Source organism: Echinops telfairi, unplaced genomic scaffold (assembly GCF_000313985.2).
Source record: "Echinops telfairi isolate 266 unplaced genomic scaffold, ASM31398v2 ScPeMD7_36;HRSCAF=134, whole genome shotgun sequence".
Taxonomy (NCBI): Eukaryota; Metazoa; Chordata; class Mammalia; order Afrosoricida; family Tenrecidae; genus Echinops; species Echinops telfairi.
Window position 1 is genome coordinate 3,696,298 of NW_022103934.1, and position 13,010 is coordinate 3,709,307.

The window sequence follows — 13,010 nt, forward strand, 5'->3', positions numbered from 1 at the left end:
CCTGTACCCACCATTTGTCCTCAGCAGCCCCTGATGGTCCACTAGCAGCCCGCGCTCTGTGGAGGCTGCAGAGAGAAGCTGAGGCAGGTGCAACCAGGGCTGCCAATTTTTCCCACTGCCCCAGCCCCCGGGTCTGGGATACATGTCTTGGGGAGTCCAGAGCAACCGACTGCCTTCTAGGGCACTCATGTGATCAAGAGATCACAATCACCAATCACACAGTTAGGCACAGGGGGGCATGCACACATATGCAGCATGCATACAAACTCACATTCAAACCATACAAATTCACACTTACACTTATTCCCAGGCAGGAATCTGGGAGGAGGTGGCCCCTAGGGAGGTGGGACACAGCCTCCCCCAAGGTCCACACACTTACCCTTGGACAAATGGATGCTCAGAACGAGGGCCCACAGGACTGTGGAGACCATGACAGCCAGTGCGACCCAGAGAAGCTTCCGGCCCCAACATCCCAAGGCCCCTGGGGAACACAGGTGGAATCCTGGGTCCCCTGCACAGGGAATGCCTTGGGTTCCTGGATCCCTCTGGACCAAGCCCTGGACTCTTGGGTTTCTCCCAAGGAACCCAGGCTCAGTAGGTGGCCCACCATCGCTCATCCCCTAAGTGGCATAGTGGGGATCTGAACCCAGGTACCCCTGGTCTAGGCCTGTGGGAGTTCTCCTGTTGCCTCTATCTGAAACCCTCTGGGCTCCTCTCTCCCTTCCCCCAACCCCATCAAACTGCAGATCTCTGAACCAAGGAGGGTTCCAGACAGGGACCATACAGGCAGTCCCTCCTCGCATACCTGCAGAGGCCTCCTTGGGCCTGCCGGTCCTCTTGCTGTACCCAGAGCTGTCCATGGCAGTGCACGGACCCTGCCCTCGGCTGGGCTATAAATTAGCCCCCACCCCACCCGGCTCCTCCCACTCTCCTTCCTTCCCGTCTTTTTGGTATCAATTCCTAGAATCAGGAACCAATGACGGCCAACTGCACAGCTGGACCACAGTGGTTTTATTCTGAATTAGGGGGGTAATTTCAACCTCTCTGGCCTGGTAAGCTGTGGTCACTTCCCCCAGGCTGGGACTGGGAGCTTTATTTTGGACCTTGGTCCTTGTCTCCTCTACAACTGGGCTGATCTTCCTCCCCAAATGGGTCTGTGATGCCCAGCCAACTTCTAGCCACTACTGGTCCTGAGACAATCTCCTAGGGCCTGCCTCCCTCCCCGCTTTCCTCACCCCTTCCCCGGTCAGTTCAGGTTCTCTCACGCTCTCCCCTTCTGCAGGTGTCCACCTGAGGCAGGGTCTGACTTCACTTATCTTTGCCCTTCTTGGCCCCAAAGGAGAACTAGATGTTTGCTGTGGTGGTGATCAGCCAAACTGTTGGTTGTGCCAGGGAGGGGGGGACCTCAGACACGCGTGTCATTTCTAGAAGCCTTCTCCTGTAAAGAAGGAATAGTATCAGAGCTTAAATCCTGAACACCCAGTTTGCAAAAAGCTACAGGTGACATGAAAGCCCCAAATCCTCTTGTAGGATTCCCCACGTGGATTAATCCCCCAATCACAGTCCAGGGATGTGAGAAGCCTTGATGTCAGACACAGAGCATTGTAAAGTCAATTATGGACGATACAGTTGGGTTAAAATGCAACATTTATCACTTGATCTTCTTTATAAAAGTTATTTCCATTTTTCATAGTCTCCATATTCTTTTCTATTGAGGTTTTACTGTTTTGTTTCTAGAAGGGTTTTGTTTTGTATGTTTTTCTCTATATGAAACCCAGGATAGATAAATCTGTAAAGATAGTGACTAGATTAATAATTATGTAGAGGCGTGGTAGGGGAGGGGAGGTTGTGAGGAAATGAGGAGCTGACAACACTGAGAACAAGAAAGAAGGACATGTTCTGAAATTGATTGTAGTGTTGATTGGATAAATTCTTCTTAATATGATTGCACTATGAAGTTGTATGATATGTGAAAATAAATTGACAATGTGCTTGGCAATACTTCCTAGGATTAACCTATGCAATAATGGAAGAAAACAAATATATTAATACTAATGCAAAGACAGGGGGAGAGGTAAAATTAACATTAGTTTTAGTTAGTATGCCTTTCTTCTTGGAAAATGTAAATGGATCAATTGTCTAACTTTAGGAAATAATACAATTACAGCTAATGAGCCAGATGCAGGAGCAACCTGTAATGATGATTAGCTAAAACATGATAATGTGGTAGTCATCTAATCTGGTGTCAATTTGAGGATTAAGAGTGTAGGGGTGGAGTCTAGGCTGTCAATCTGGAGATAGCCAATGAGACTTCTGTGTGGCCATGGCCTTCTCCTGGGAATTCTGGGAAATCTGGTACTTCCTCCTGGGAGGTGGAAGACACCTCTCTCTCTCTCTGCTACTCCCTGGAAGACATTGCAGAAGACAAGACACATGGACCCACCCTGATGCAGAGACCCCTGCCAGTGCTGAGACGTTTCCAATGACACTGAATCCAAAGACTGTCTACCCACTGGCCTGTGATCTTCTACATTCGGCGTCATGGCAAGTGGTTCATGAGTCTGAAGAGGATTCTATAGATTGGTTTTGGCCAAATGGGCTGATATCACACTTATGGACTCGATCTGGACTGGGCTGGGATGTTTTCTCCATGTTCAATTGCTCTTGCATATAAATCTCTTTCTTATACATGTAAGTGTGTCCATGGATTTGTTTCTCTAGTCTACCCAGACGAACAAAGATAATATGCCTGGAACTGAACAACAACAGCAAAAAATAAAAGTTACTGGAGGATTTGAATATCTTGTCCCCTGGGTAAGAAGGCTCCGTATATATGGAACACAAGTGTAAATAGATAACCTCCAGACTTCAATTATAGAATCCTTTTGTATTAATCTGGGTACTTTGGAGAAACAAATCCAAAGAAACTCATGTATAAAAGAGAGTTTTATGTAAAGGTTAAGTGTGCCTCAAGAAAACATCCCAACCCAGTGCTGCTCAAGTCCACAAGTCCAACATTAACCCATATGTCCAACACCAATCCACAAAGTTCTCCTCCATCTCACAAAACAGAGGCAATGATGCCGACTGCAGGAGGAAAGGCGAGTCAGTGAATGTGTAAGCATCTCAGCGCTGGCAGGGCTCTCCACACGGCCGCTCTAGCACCCAGGGCTGCATTGGGGTAGGTCCATGTGGATTCTCCTTGGGGATGTCTTGCAGGAAGTCAGCCTTGCAAACTGAAGCAGGGAACTGCTAGTGCGACTATCACAAAGCAAGAGGCCTGAGAATTAGAAAGATGAGGCTCACTGAGCCATTTATCCTTCTGCCCTTCATTTACCCCACTTGTGTTTATCAGCCAGGTTGGCACAATAAACGAACTCACCTCTTTTGGGAAGTAACGAAGCAGATGTAAAATAACATCTGGAAGATAAAATGGATAAGAGCACATAAGAATATTTTGGAAGAGATGGCTCACGTCCTACCTGACGGCAGTTGTTGTTCTTGTTGCTGCTGCGTGGTGATGTCAAGTCGGCTCCGACTCGCTGTGAGCATTCACACAGCAGAATGAAGGCCTGCCTGTGAAGACACCATTTTCACAGCGATGCCCTGCTTGAGCCCTTGTTGCAGAAACGGCGTCAATACATCTTCCTCTATTTCCCTGCCCCTTTGTTTTACCAAGCATGATGTCTTTCTCCAGGGTCTGGTCAGTCCTGATAGCATGTCTGAGGTAGGTGAGACATAGTCTTAGCATTCTTCCTTCCATAGAGCCTTCTGAGTGTGCTCCTTCTGAGACCGAATTGCGGCAGTCCACAGCACCTTCAATGTCTTTTGTAGACACCACCCTCCCAATGAGTCAGTTCTCCTTTGGTCCTCCGGTATGCATTATCAGCTCTTTTGCATCTGAGGCCATTGAAAAGACCAGGTTCATCTTAATCCTCAAAGGGACTTCTTGGCTTTTTAAAAAGAGCTTCAATTAGGTTTTGTGTAGCAAATACACCTAGTGCAATATATTGTTGGATTTCTTGGCTGCTGCTTTCATGGGGATTCGCCATGGAGCCAAGTAAAATGAAACCTTTGGCAGCTTCAATCTTCTGTGTCTGTCAAAATACTGCTCATCTGTCCAGTGTGGTACACCAGCAGAGGGATGAGCTGGAGCTGAAGTTGGTGTAGGGTTTTTGGGGGAACAGGATCTATAAATTTCTCTTACAATTGAAGAAGAGTAATGCAAGAAGGTCTGGGGAGTAGGAGATGGGGCAGGGACTACGTCCAATTATTCAGTCTTTGGGGCAGGGGCTGGAGGAACAGCCCAGAAATGATTTGCGTCACAGTTGTTATTGGTCTTGCTCTTATGATCCTGTTCCACATGGGCGTCCTCTTCCTTGTTGTTGGGGAGCCTTCGTTGCAGAAGCAGCCAACACCATTGGCACCATAGACCTCCTCTTCACTCTATTTCAGTCTGTTCTCAGAGGAGCTGGTCCTTGGGTTTGAAGGCAGGCTTCGGCAAAATATAGATTTAAATAATTGAGTCTTATAAAAGCAAAAACGCTTCCTGGCCTCATAGCAAACATAGGTCATCTTAAGAATCCTAAAGGGTGAGGCCAGATTCTACATTTTAACCCAGATTTTCTGTTGATGCTTGGGGCAGCAGAGCTGAACACCGCTACTCTAGGGCAGACGGCTCTGGTGGGGGTAGTGAGTGGTACCTCCTGGCATACTTTGCCTGGGCCTCACATCAAGGCCACCAGAGAAGTAAGAAGACATTGCTCTCCCAGTTCCAGGGGCCTCCCCTGTGGTAGTAACTGGAATTAATCCAGGTTGGCATGGATCTTATGATATTCCAGAACTGCAGAAGTCTCAGCACAGGAAGGAGTATGAAAAGGAAGCTTCCACTCCCCATCTCTGCCCATGAGTCTGGAGTCTCCTTCCTCTGACTGAATGGAAGTTCTTTCTGCAGTCTCACCTCAAGTTCTCAGTTGAGTTGTATGCACCCACGGGTACATGTTTGTAATGAATGTGAGTTAATGCTTACACATGTGTGGTGTTGTGAATGAATTGTGTCACCCCAAAATGGGTTGTAATTCCCAGCTCCTATATCTTTTGGCTAAGAGGAGGCAAGAGAACTGAATAGCAAATGTCTAAGGACAGCTCAAGAAGACAAAGTATTATCACGACAGGGGCAAAGACCTGGAGTTGGAAGACCAAAAGGGAAGGACACACTCAACATTTCTCAAGTTGAAAGAACTGAAGGAAAGGTGCAAGCTTCGAGTTGCAATATTGAAGGATTATATATGCAAAATATCGAATGGTGCGGTAAGCACCAAAAGAAGATGCAAGGAATACACAGAGGAATTCCAGGAACTGATGGAATGCCTATTGAAACGTCTCAGTAGGCTGAAGATGCACTGGAAACACTCACTTGTCTACCCCAAGAAATTTAGGAGACGGCTACCTGGCCAACCAATGGGAAGAGATCGACATCTGTGCCAATTCCCAAGAAAGGTGACCCCATAGAATGCAGAAATGATCGAACAATATCGTTCGCATCAATCGGTGGAATCCAATAGGCCCGCATCCTTGGAGCCTCGGTGCAGCCCTCTACAAAGGAGTTCTGAAAATACAAGAGGACTGATTTCAACAGCCTTCTTTTGGGACCTCCCTTGGGGGACAGAACTTCTGCTGATTACCACATATACTCGTGTATAAGCTGAGTTTTTCAGCACATTTTTTATGCTGAAAAAGCTCCTTCGGCTTATACTCGAGGGAGGGTCCCGCTCACCTGTCCTCCAGTACTGTGCGATGTTCTCCGGTCTCTCCTGTTCTTCTTTTCTCCTGCACGCCGGCAACCTCTGTGTTGTCCGTGCTGTACTGGGCAAGAACCTCCCTGCTCCTGTGTGCTGGTACCTGGGGCGCACCGCATCCTTGTCAGATGAATGTCGGATGTGCCCGCTCTTCCTCTCCCGCTCTTCTCCAGGGCTGCGACCAATGACGTAGCCTTTACAGTCTTACCTGTGCTTGGTCACGCCCCTTGCTCCCCCCAAGCATTGCTGAATACAAGTACCGGTATATCTCTGGTCTTGGACATACGGTATGTTTATTTACAGTATTTAGTCTGCTGTATTTAATTTTTTTATTAACCCCTATATGAACCCAGTGTTGACTATGCTTGCATAGAGCAGCCTGTGTTAGGGCTCCTAATATACACGCGGTGTTGTGTCCGCACTGTGTGACTGCATGTGCGGAGTTAGCCCTTCCCATACATATGTGGAAACGTTGCGTATACAGTAACACAGTCAATACATCTTCCCAGTTTGGGGGTAAAATTAGGTGCCTCGGCTTATATTCGGTTGGCTGATTCTTGAATATAAATGGTACATGTCAGCATCTCAGAGGAAGGAGTTGACAGGAAGAAATCCTTCACAACACTCTGCTCCCTGACAGGATGCCTGTGGAGCCAACTCTATTCCTGGCTTTTGGAATTTTGGCAGCAAGCTGACACTCTCTCCTCACCCACCCCTGGCTGATACCTCAGGGGACACTTTCACTTCTCCCCCAACACAATTGGGGGGATATTGAATCCAAACTTGGGGGAGAAGATGCAAAGGTTTCTGTGCTCTGGGACTGAGAGCGTCTCGACTCTCAACCAGCTTCCTGCATTCCAGCTGGATCGGGAAGGTTGACGTTGGCTATAGCCTTGTACCCAGGGCTCATCTGGAACTCTTGGGGACTGGACTGTAGCCAAACATTCCTGTAGCACTCGGTGTGCAGGTTAACCCTGGGAGGTACAGAATTAAGTGGGCCTGGGTTAGGAGAGAGAATCAGCATCGCAGTTTGAGTATTTCTCTGTGGGCTCGGGATTCATTTTGTTATCAACCGCCTTCCTTCAGTTCATGTCCCAGTGGAATCTGAGCCCTCCTCTGACATACAGAGTCAGCAAAGACAGCTCTGGCAGACGTGTGGGAAGTGTTTCAGATAGTCTCGTCTCACCTCCAGTCTGTTGGGTGTGTTAATCGGTGCCTTGAACTCCCTGGGGACTTGGAAGCCAGCGTCAAAACCAGGATATCAATGGTGGCAATATTTCATTGTTTTCTGCCGTTGGTTCCTGTGGGGGTAGGGTAGTACTGGATTACTTGGCCATCTTTGATTATCCACATCCTACGGTAAATGCATGGGGATCACTCTGTGCCCAGAGACATGTTAAACATAAAATGCACACGCCAAAACCCCCAACAACACAATGTCTCCCCAGCAACAGGCCATTTCTGCACACATCTGGAAATGAGAGAAAACAGCCCAGTTAACTGGAACACATACTGACGTGGACCTGGAGGAGATCTTGGAAGAGGAGAAAGCATTGGATCCTCAAATTAGAGAGATGAGGGTGATGAGCTCCAACTACTTTAAATGATTGAGGACAGTTTGATAGCAGCACAGAAAAAACAAGCAGAAGCGACTATACAGGATCTCAGGAAGGCACTGGAAGACCAATCCAACTAAATGAAGGAAACACTAGGAATAATTTAACAACTCCAAATAGAAATTCAAAAAGTAAACACTAAAATATGATAGCTGGATAACACCTTGAAAGAACAAAACAGAAGGATCCAAACAATGGAATCACAGATCACTGATCTTGAAGACAAATCTCTCAAGAGCAACATACAAGAAGATCAAACTCTGAATAAGACCCCCCAAAAGCTGAAGAAAACCGACTGATTCAATGGGACACTATCAAAAGGAACAACTTACATTTGATAAGCATCCTAGAACAGAGAACAAATATTAACTACAGAAAAAAATAGTTGATTGTGGGAGACCAGCCTCCCCACAATGGAATGGGTCCAAGGGGGCGGTTGTGTAATTGAGGGGCAAATTAAAGAGACTTGAGATAAAGCATGCAAGAGCTCACCTCTTCCACGTTGACTGAAACCAGAATGAGGCAGTCATGTATCCTCTCATGTAATCTTGGGCATGCAAACCACGGTAAGCACATACATAACAGGAAGGGGTTGTATTGGAGGGATGCATGTAATATGAGAGGGGTGAGCTAGGGGTGTACACGCAATATGAAGGGGGAGGTACTAGAGCAGTGGTTCTCAACCTTCCTAAAGCCACGACCCTTTAATACAGTTCTTTATCATTGTAATTTGCTACTGTGATGAATCTGGGGACGGCTGTGAAAGGGTTGTTCGACCCCCAAAGGGGTCGCGGCCCACAGATTGAGAACCACTATACTAGAGGCATACATGTGACAGGAAGGTACATATGTAACAAGATGAATGGGCTCCAGGGTCAAGATGGCAGTCTAAACTTGGTCCTCTCTGAGCTGGCTTGGCCTTAAATGCCCCTGAGCTCTTCTCTGGGGCAGCAATCTGTGGTCCTTATCAGAAGGAAGTGGGTCCTCCTTGGAGTGGGATACAGACAATCAGGTCCTTTTGCTCTCATGGCCGACACCCTTCAGCAAGGAGCCTGCAAGCAGTTGACCTGCAAACACAGATAGTAGCAACTGTGTGCTTGCAAGCAGCATCTTAACATTGTCATGATTCTGGGGGGACATCGTGGGGAATAACTTTTACTTGGGAGAATATGACTAGCATGCATCTCCAACCTATGAACATGAAGGTCTCCCTCCACAGGACCCCCCCCAGTCTACCAGACTCTGTAATGTATGAAGGTCGAGAATTTGTCCAAATACACTCTCTTCCCGGTTCTGTTTCCCACAGTGGATGAAGTATTGAAGGGAGGAGAAGTTCCCTAATATTATGACGAACACATAACAACTACTCCAGAAGCCTAGAGAACTCCACACAGAATGGATCCCCAAAGAAAATCACCAGGACATCTCGTAGTGAGAGGTTCTGATATTCGAGAAAAGGAAGCAATTTAGAAACAGCATGGGAAAAAAAGAGCAATCACACCAAAAGGCCAACCCATCAGGATTACTCCATAGTTTCTATTTATTTATTTCACACTTTCCATTGAAAGATGCAGGTAAGAAGGCAATGGATTGATATATTAAAAAATGTGAAAGGTTCCAGTCAACTCCAAATATTATAACCAGCTAAATTCCCCTCAAATATGAGGGAGAAATAAAATTAAGCATAAACTAAAGGGATTTGTAAAAACAAGATCACCCTTACAAAAAAAGACTATTAAAAGGAGTTCTTTGGATCAAGAATCAAAATAACAGCAATTTAAAATCACCACACAAGACTTTAAAATTAGTGCTATTGATGTAAAATTCACACATAATACACTTCCATGGTTAAAACTCTTTCTTAAAAAAATTGTATAAAAAACATCACAATCAGTTCTAGTGCTCTCTTCCCCCCTCCAGCACTGTTTGCTCCGCAATTCCCCTCACCTTCCCCACTCCCTGCCCCCATTAAACCATTGCATCAGTTATTGTCTCTGTGCACCCACTCTTTCTATGCTTCATAAACTGGGAAACCTAATGGAAACAATAAAAACAAAAAGAAGATAATAATAATATTAAGATAAAAATAAAGAGTAAGAAAGAAAAGAGCACCCATAATATTAAAAAAAAAAAAGAGAAAAAAAAAAAAAGCCAGAGAGAAAATTTCAGTCATGGAGCAAGCAAAAAATATTTAAATCTAGAGCAAATTCAAGTTGGGTCAAGAGATAGGTCAACTGACCAGATATCATATTACACTGTAGTTCCATCCACCCTAATCAAGTTTACAATAATCTATGTCTGATAGCCAAAGGGTTTGAGTCCCTAGCCTGTGGCCAGAGGGATCTGACTAGATGCTCTGCAGATGGATTTGGGGCTCCCACTGTCCTCCGTAGCCTTCTACAAATTGGGTGTTTGCATTTAAGCTCCGATACTTTTCCCTCCATCATCTTTGGATTTTGTTCTTGTCATCTTTGGATCACACAGGCTGGTGTGTTTCTTCCATGAGGACTTACTCCTCACTCAGAAGGATGAGTTTGAATGCAAGCCTTTAAGACCCAGACACTATTCTAATTGATAGCAGGGCACCATCTGCTTGCTTCACCACACTTCACTGCAGCACCCTTATCATCAGTGATCTCTTCATGAAGGCAAGTACGGAGCAGGGTCATGTCGTAAGAACTAACTGTTCTTGAATTGGGACTAAAACGAAGTGGGTACCCAGAATACATCTGCTCTTCCATGGGTTATGATGACTCTGGTTTACTTCAGCGGTCATAGCATCATTTTATGACCAAAAAACAAACAAACAAAGCATAAAAACACCGACAATTTTGAGAAACGATGTACAAATGCGCTTTACACAATTGATGTGTGTATGGTTTGGGATGACAGTTGTATAAACCCCTAATAAAATGTTAAAAAAAACAAAACACCGACAAAGAACAAACAAACAAAAAGGAGAATATTATTAATCATTCCCCTGGGGTAGAAGGTGATTGCATCAATAACATCAATAATTTATCTGAAAGCATGGAATCTAAAATACTGTTGAGAAGAGGAATTTATGCAAGCCTAGTCCAGCTGCCAATTGCAATCCACAAGCTGTTGCTTTGAATAGATCGAATCCTTCAATCATCGAGCTCTGTTTACATTGAACGTGAGGGTGGACGCTAGGGGGAACATCCTGTAACATTCCTTACAAGAGCAGGACAGGCGTATCAGGTGCCATTTCCTTGGACGCCCACAAAGACAGGGGTCCCACCCAAGGCCCAAAGACAGTGATTTCCATGATCTTGGGGTGGCCATCCTTTGCTTCCTCTCCCATCAGGGAATTTCAATCCTAAGTACAGGGCTACAGGCAGTTCTGAGGTAGGGCCCAGATGGGTCAGTCAGGCTTGCATATCGAGGCCTTCTGGTGTGTCCCTTGGGGGATGCCATGTTGCCTGTAAGGCCAGTGTCTAGGTCACCACAGGGGCCAGTGTCTAGGTCACCATGGTGCTTAGTTCATGACCTGGTTCACCAAAGGTTGCATAGAAACTTATTCAAAAGTGTCCCAGGAACGTAGACCTGGATTGATTCTCCTCTTAGGTTCCCTACAATGATTGTTTAGCACCCCTTCCCGATGGGAGGTTGCTCCCCCATGGACCCACCACACCCACTAACAGATATCTCAGTGCTTCCTCTGAAATGCAGGTGCTCCCTTCCCCTGGTCTGGACTTGATTTTCCAGTACGGTGCTCCTGGGCTTCCTGTGGAGGACCTGCTGATTGGTCCCCACCCTGTCTGAGTGTGGCATAGCGCCAAGCAGCTGGTCTTCGCCCTTCTCCCCCTTCTTGAAGGGGTGACCCCAGCCCAGGGCCCTCTGCATACTCATGTAGCCACACCCCAGCGTCCCAGAAAGGTGAACCTGGAAGCAGGGGGAGCAGAGGATGGTGGGTGCAGAGTCACGTGGATCCAAAATCAGTGAAAGCATGGCAGGGTGCTGACAGCTGTCTGGCTCATATGGGGTCACCCAAGGTCGCAGTCACAGAGTCCCAGTGAAGTTGAGGAGAAGAGTGGGAGGGAGAGGGAGAGGAGAGGGGCGAGGAGGCCCCACCGCTAAGGAAGTGTCATCAAGCTGGCACTTGATTGACAGATGTGACTCCACCCCTATCCAGGAGAAGAGGCCGTGGGGATAAAAGACCATATTGTTAACATTTGATAACTTCTTGGCTTCCCTAATAAACTCCATTAAGCCAACCCATTGCCACTGAATGGCTGGTGACGACCTACGAGGCAGAGTAGAACTTCCTCTCGGAGACAGGAAGTCTTTACAGGAGTAGGCTTCTAGAACCCACACTCATGCCTGAGGGTGCCCCCTCCGTGCCCTGTGCCCACTGGCACAGCCAACAGTTTGGCTGACCACCACCACCACAAATATCTGGGTCTCCTTGGGGCCAAGAAGGGCAGAGATAAGTGAAGTCAGAGCCTGCCTCAGGTGGACATCTGCAGGAGGGGTGTGTGAGAGAGGCTGAACTGGCCGGGGAGGGGGGGAGGGAGAAGGGGGAAGGAGGCAGGCCCTAGGAGATTGTCTCAGGACCCGTAATGGCTAGAAGTTGGCTGGTATCACTGACTATTTGGGGAGGAAGATCAGCCCAGTTGTCCAGGAGACAAGGACCAAGGTCCAAAGTCAAGCTCCCAGCCCCAGCCTGGGGGAAATGGCCACAGCTTCCCAGGTCAGAGAGGTTGAAATTACTCACCCAATTCCAGCTAAAAACACTGTGGTCCAGCTGTGCAGTTGACCGTCATTGGCTCTTGATTCTAGGAATTGATACCAAAAAGACGGGAAGGAAGGAGAGTGGGAGGAGCCGGGTGGGGTGGGGGCTAATTTATAGCCCAGCCAAAGGCAGGGTCCGTGCACTGCCATGGACAGCTCTGGGTACAGCAAGTGGACCGGCGGGCCCGAGGAGGCCCCTGCAGGTATGGGAGGAGGGACTGCCTGTGTGGTCCCTGTCTGGAACCCTCCTTGGTTCAGAGATCTGCAGTTTGATGGGGTTGGGGGAAGGGAGAGAGGAGCCCAGAGGGTTCCAGATAGAGGCAACAGGAGAACTCCCACAGGCCTAGACCAGGGGTACCTGGGTTCAGATCCCCTCTCTGCCACTTAGAGGGTGAGTGATGCTGAGCCTGGGTTCGTTGGGAGAGACCCAAGAGTCCAGGGTTTGGTTCAGAGGGATCCGGGAACCCAAAGCAGTCCCTGTTCAGGGGACCCAGGATTCCACCTGTGTTCCCCAGGGGCCTTGGGATGTTGGGGCCGGAAGGCCCTCTTGGTCGCACTGGCTGTCATGGTCTCCACAGTCCTGTGGGCCCTCGTTCTGAGCATCCTATTGTCCAAGGGTAAGTGTGTGGAGGTTGGGGGAGGCTGTGTCCCACCTTCTTAGGGGGCCACCTCCTCCCAGACCCCTGCCTGGCATAAGTGTAAGTGTGAATTTGTATGGTTTGCATGTGGGTTTGTATGCATGCTGCATGTGTGTGCATGGCCCCCCTGTACACATCTGTGTGATTGGTTCCCTTCTCTTGGTCGCATGAGTGCCTGGAAGGCAGTCGGTTGCTCTGGATGC

The 13,010-nt window shown here is 47.6% G+C and overlaps 1 protein-coding gene across 1 annotated transcript in view; it reads left to right on the forward strand.

Annotated features, from left to right (window-relative positions):
- The first annotated feature begins 4,050 nt into the window (after positions 1 to 4,050).
- The window catches only part of LOC101661482 (C-type lectin domain family 4 member G), an 11,851-nt gene continuing 2,891 nt past the window's right edge, over positions 4,051 to 13,010 (forward strand). Inside the window, 4 exon segments of the mRNA XM_045290308.1 lie at positions 4,051 to 4,060; positions 12,218 to 12,304; positions 12,307 to 12,372; positions 12,685 to 12,786. Of these exon segments, the coding sequence (XP_045146243.1) occupies positions 4,051 to 4,060; positions 12,218 to 12,304; positions 12,307 to 12,372; positions 12,685 to 12,786 (265 nt within the window).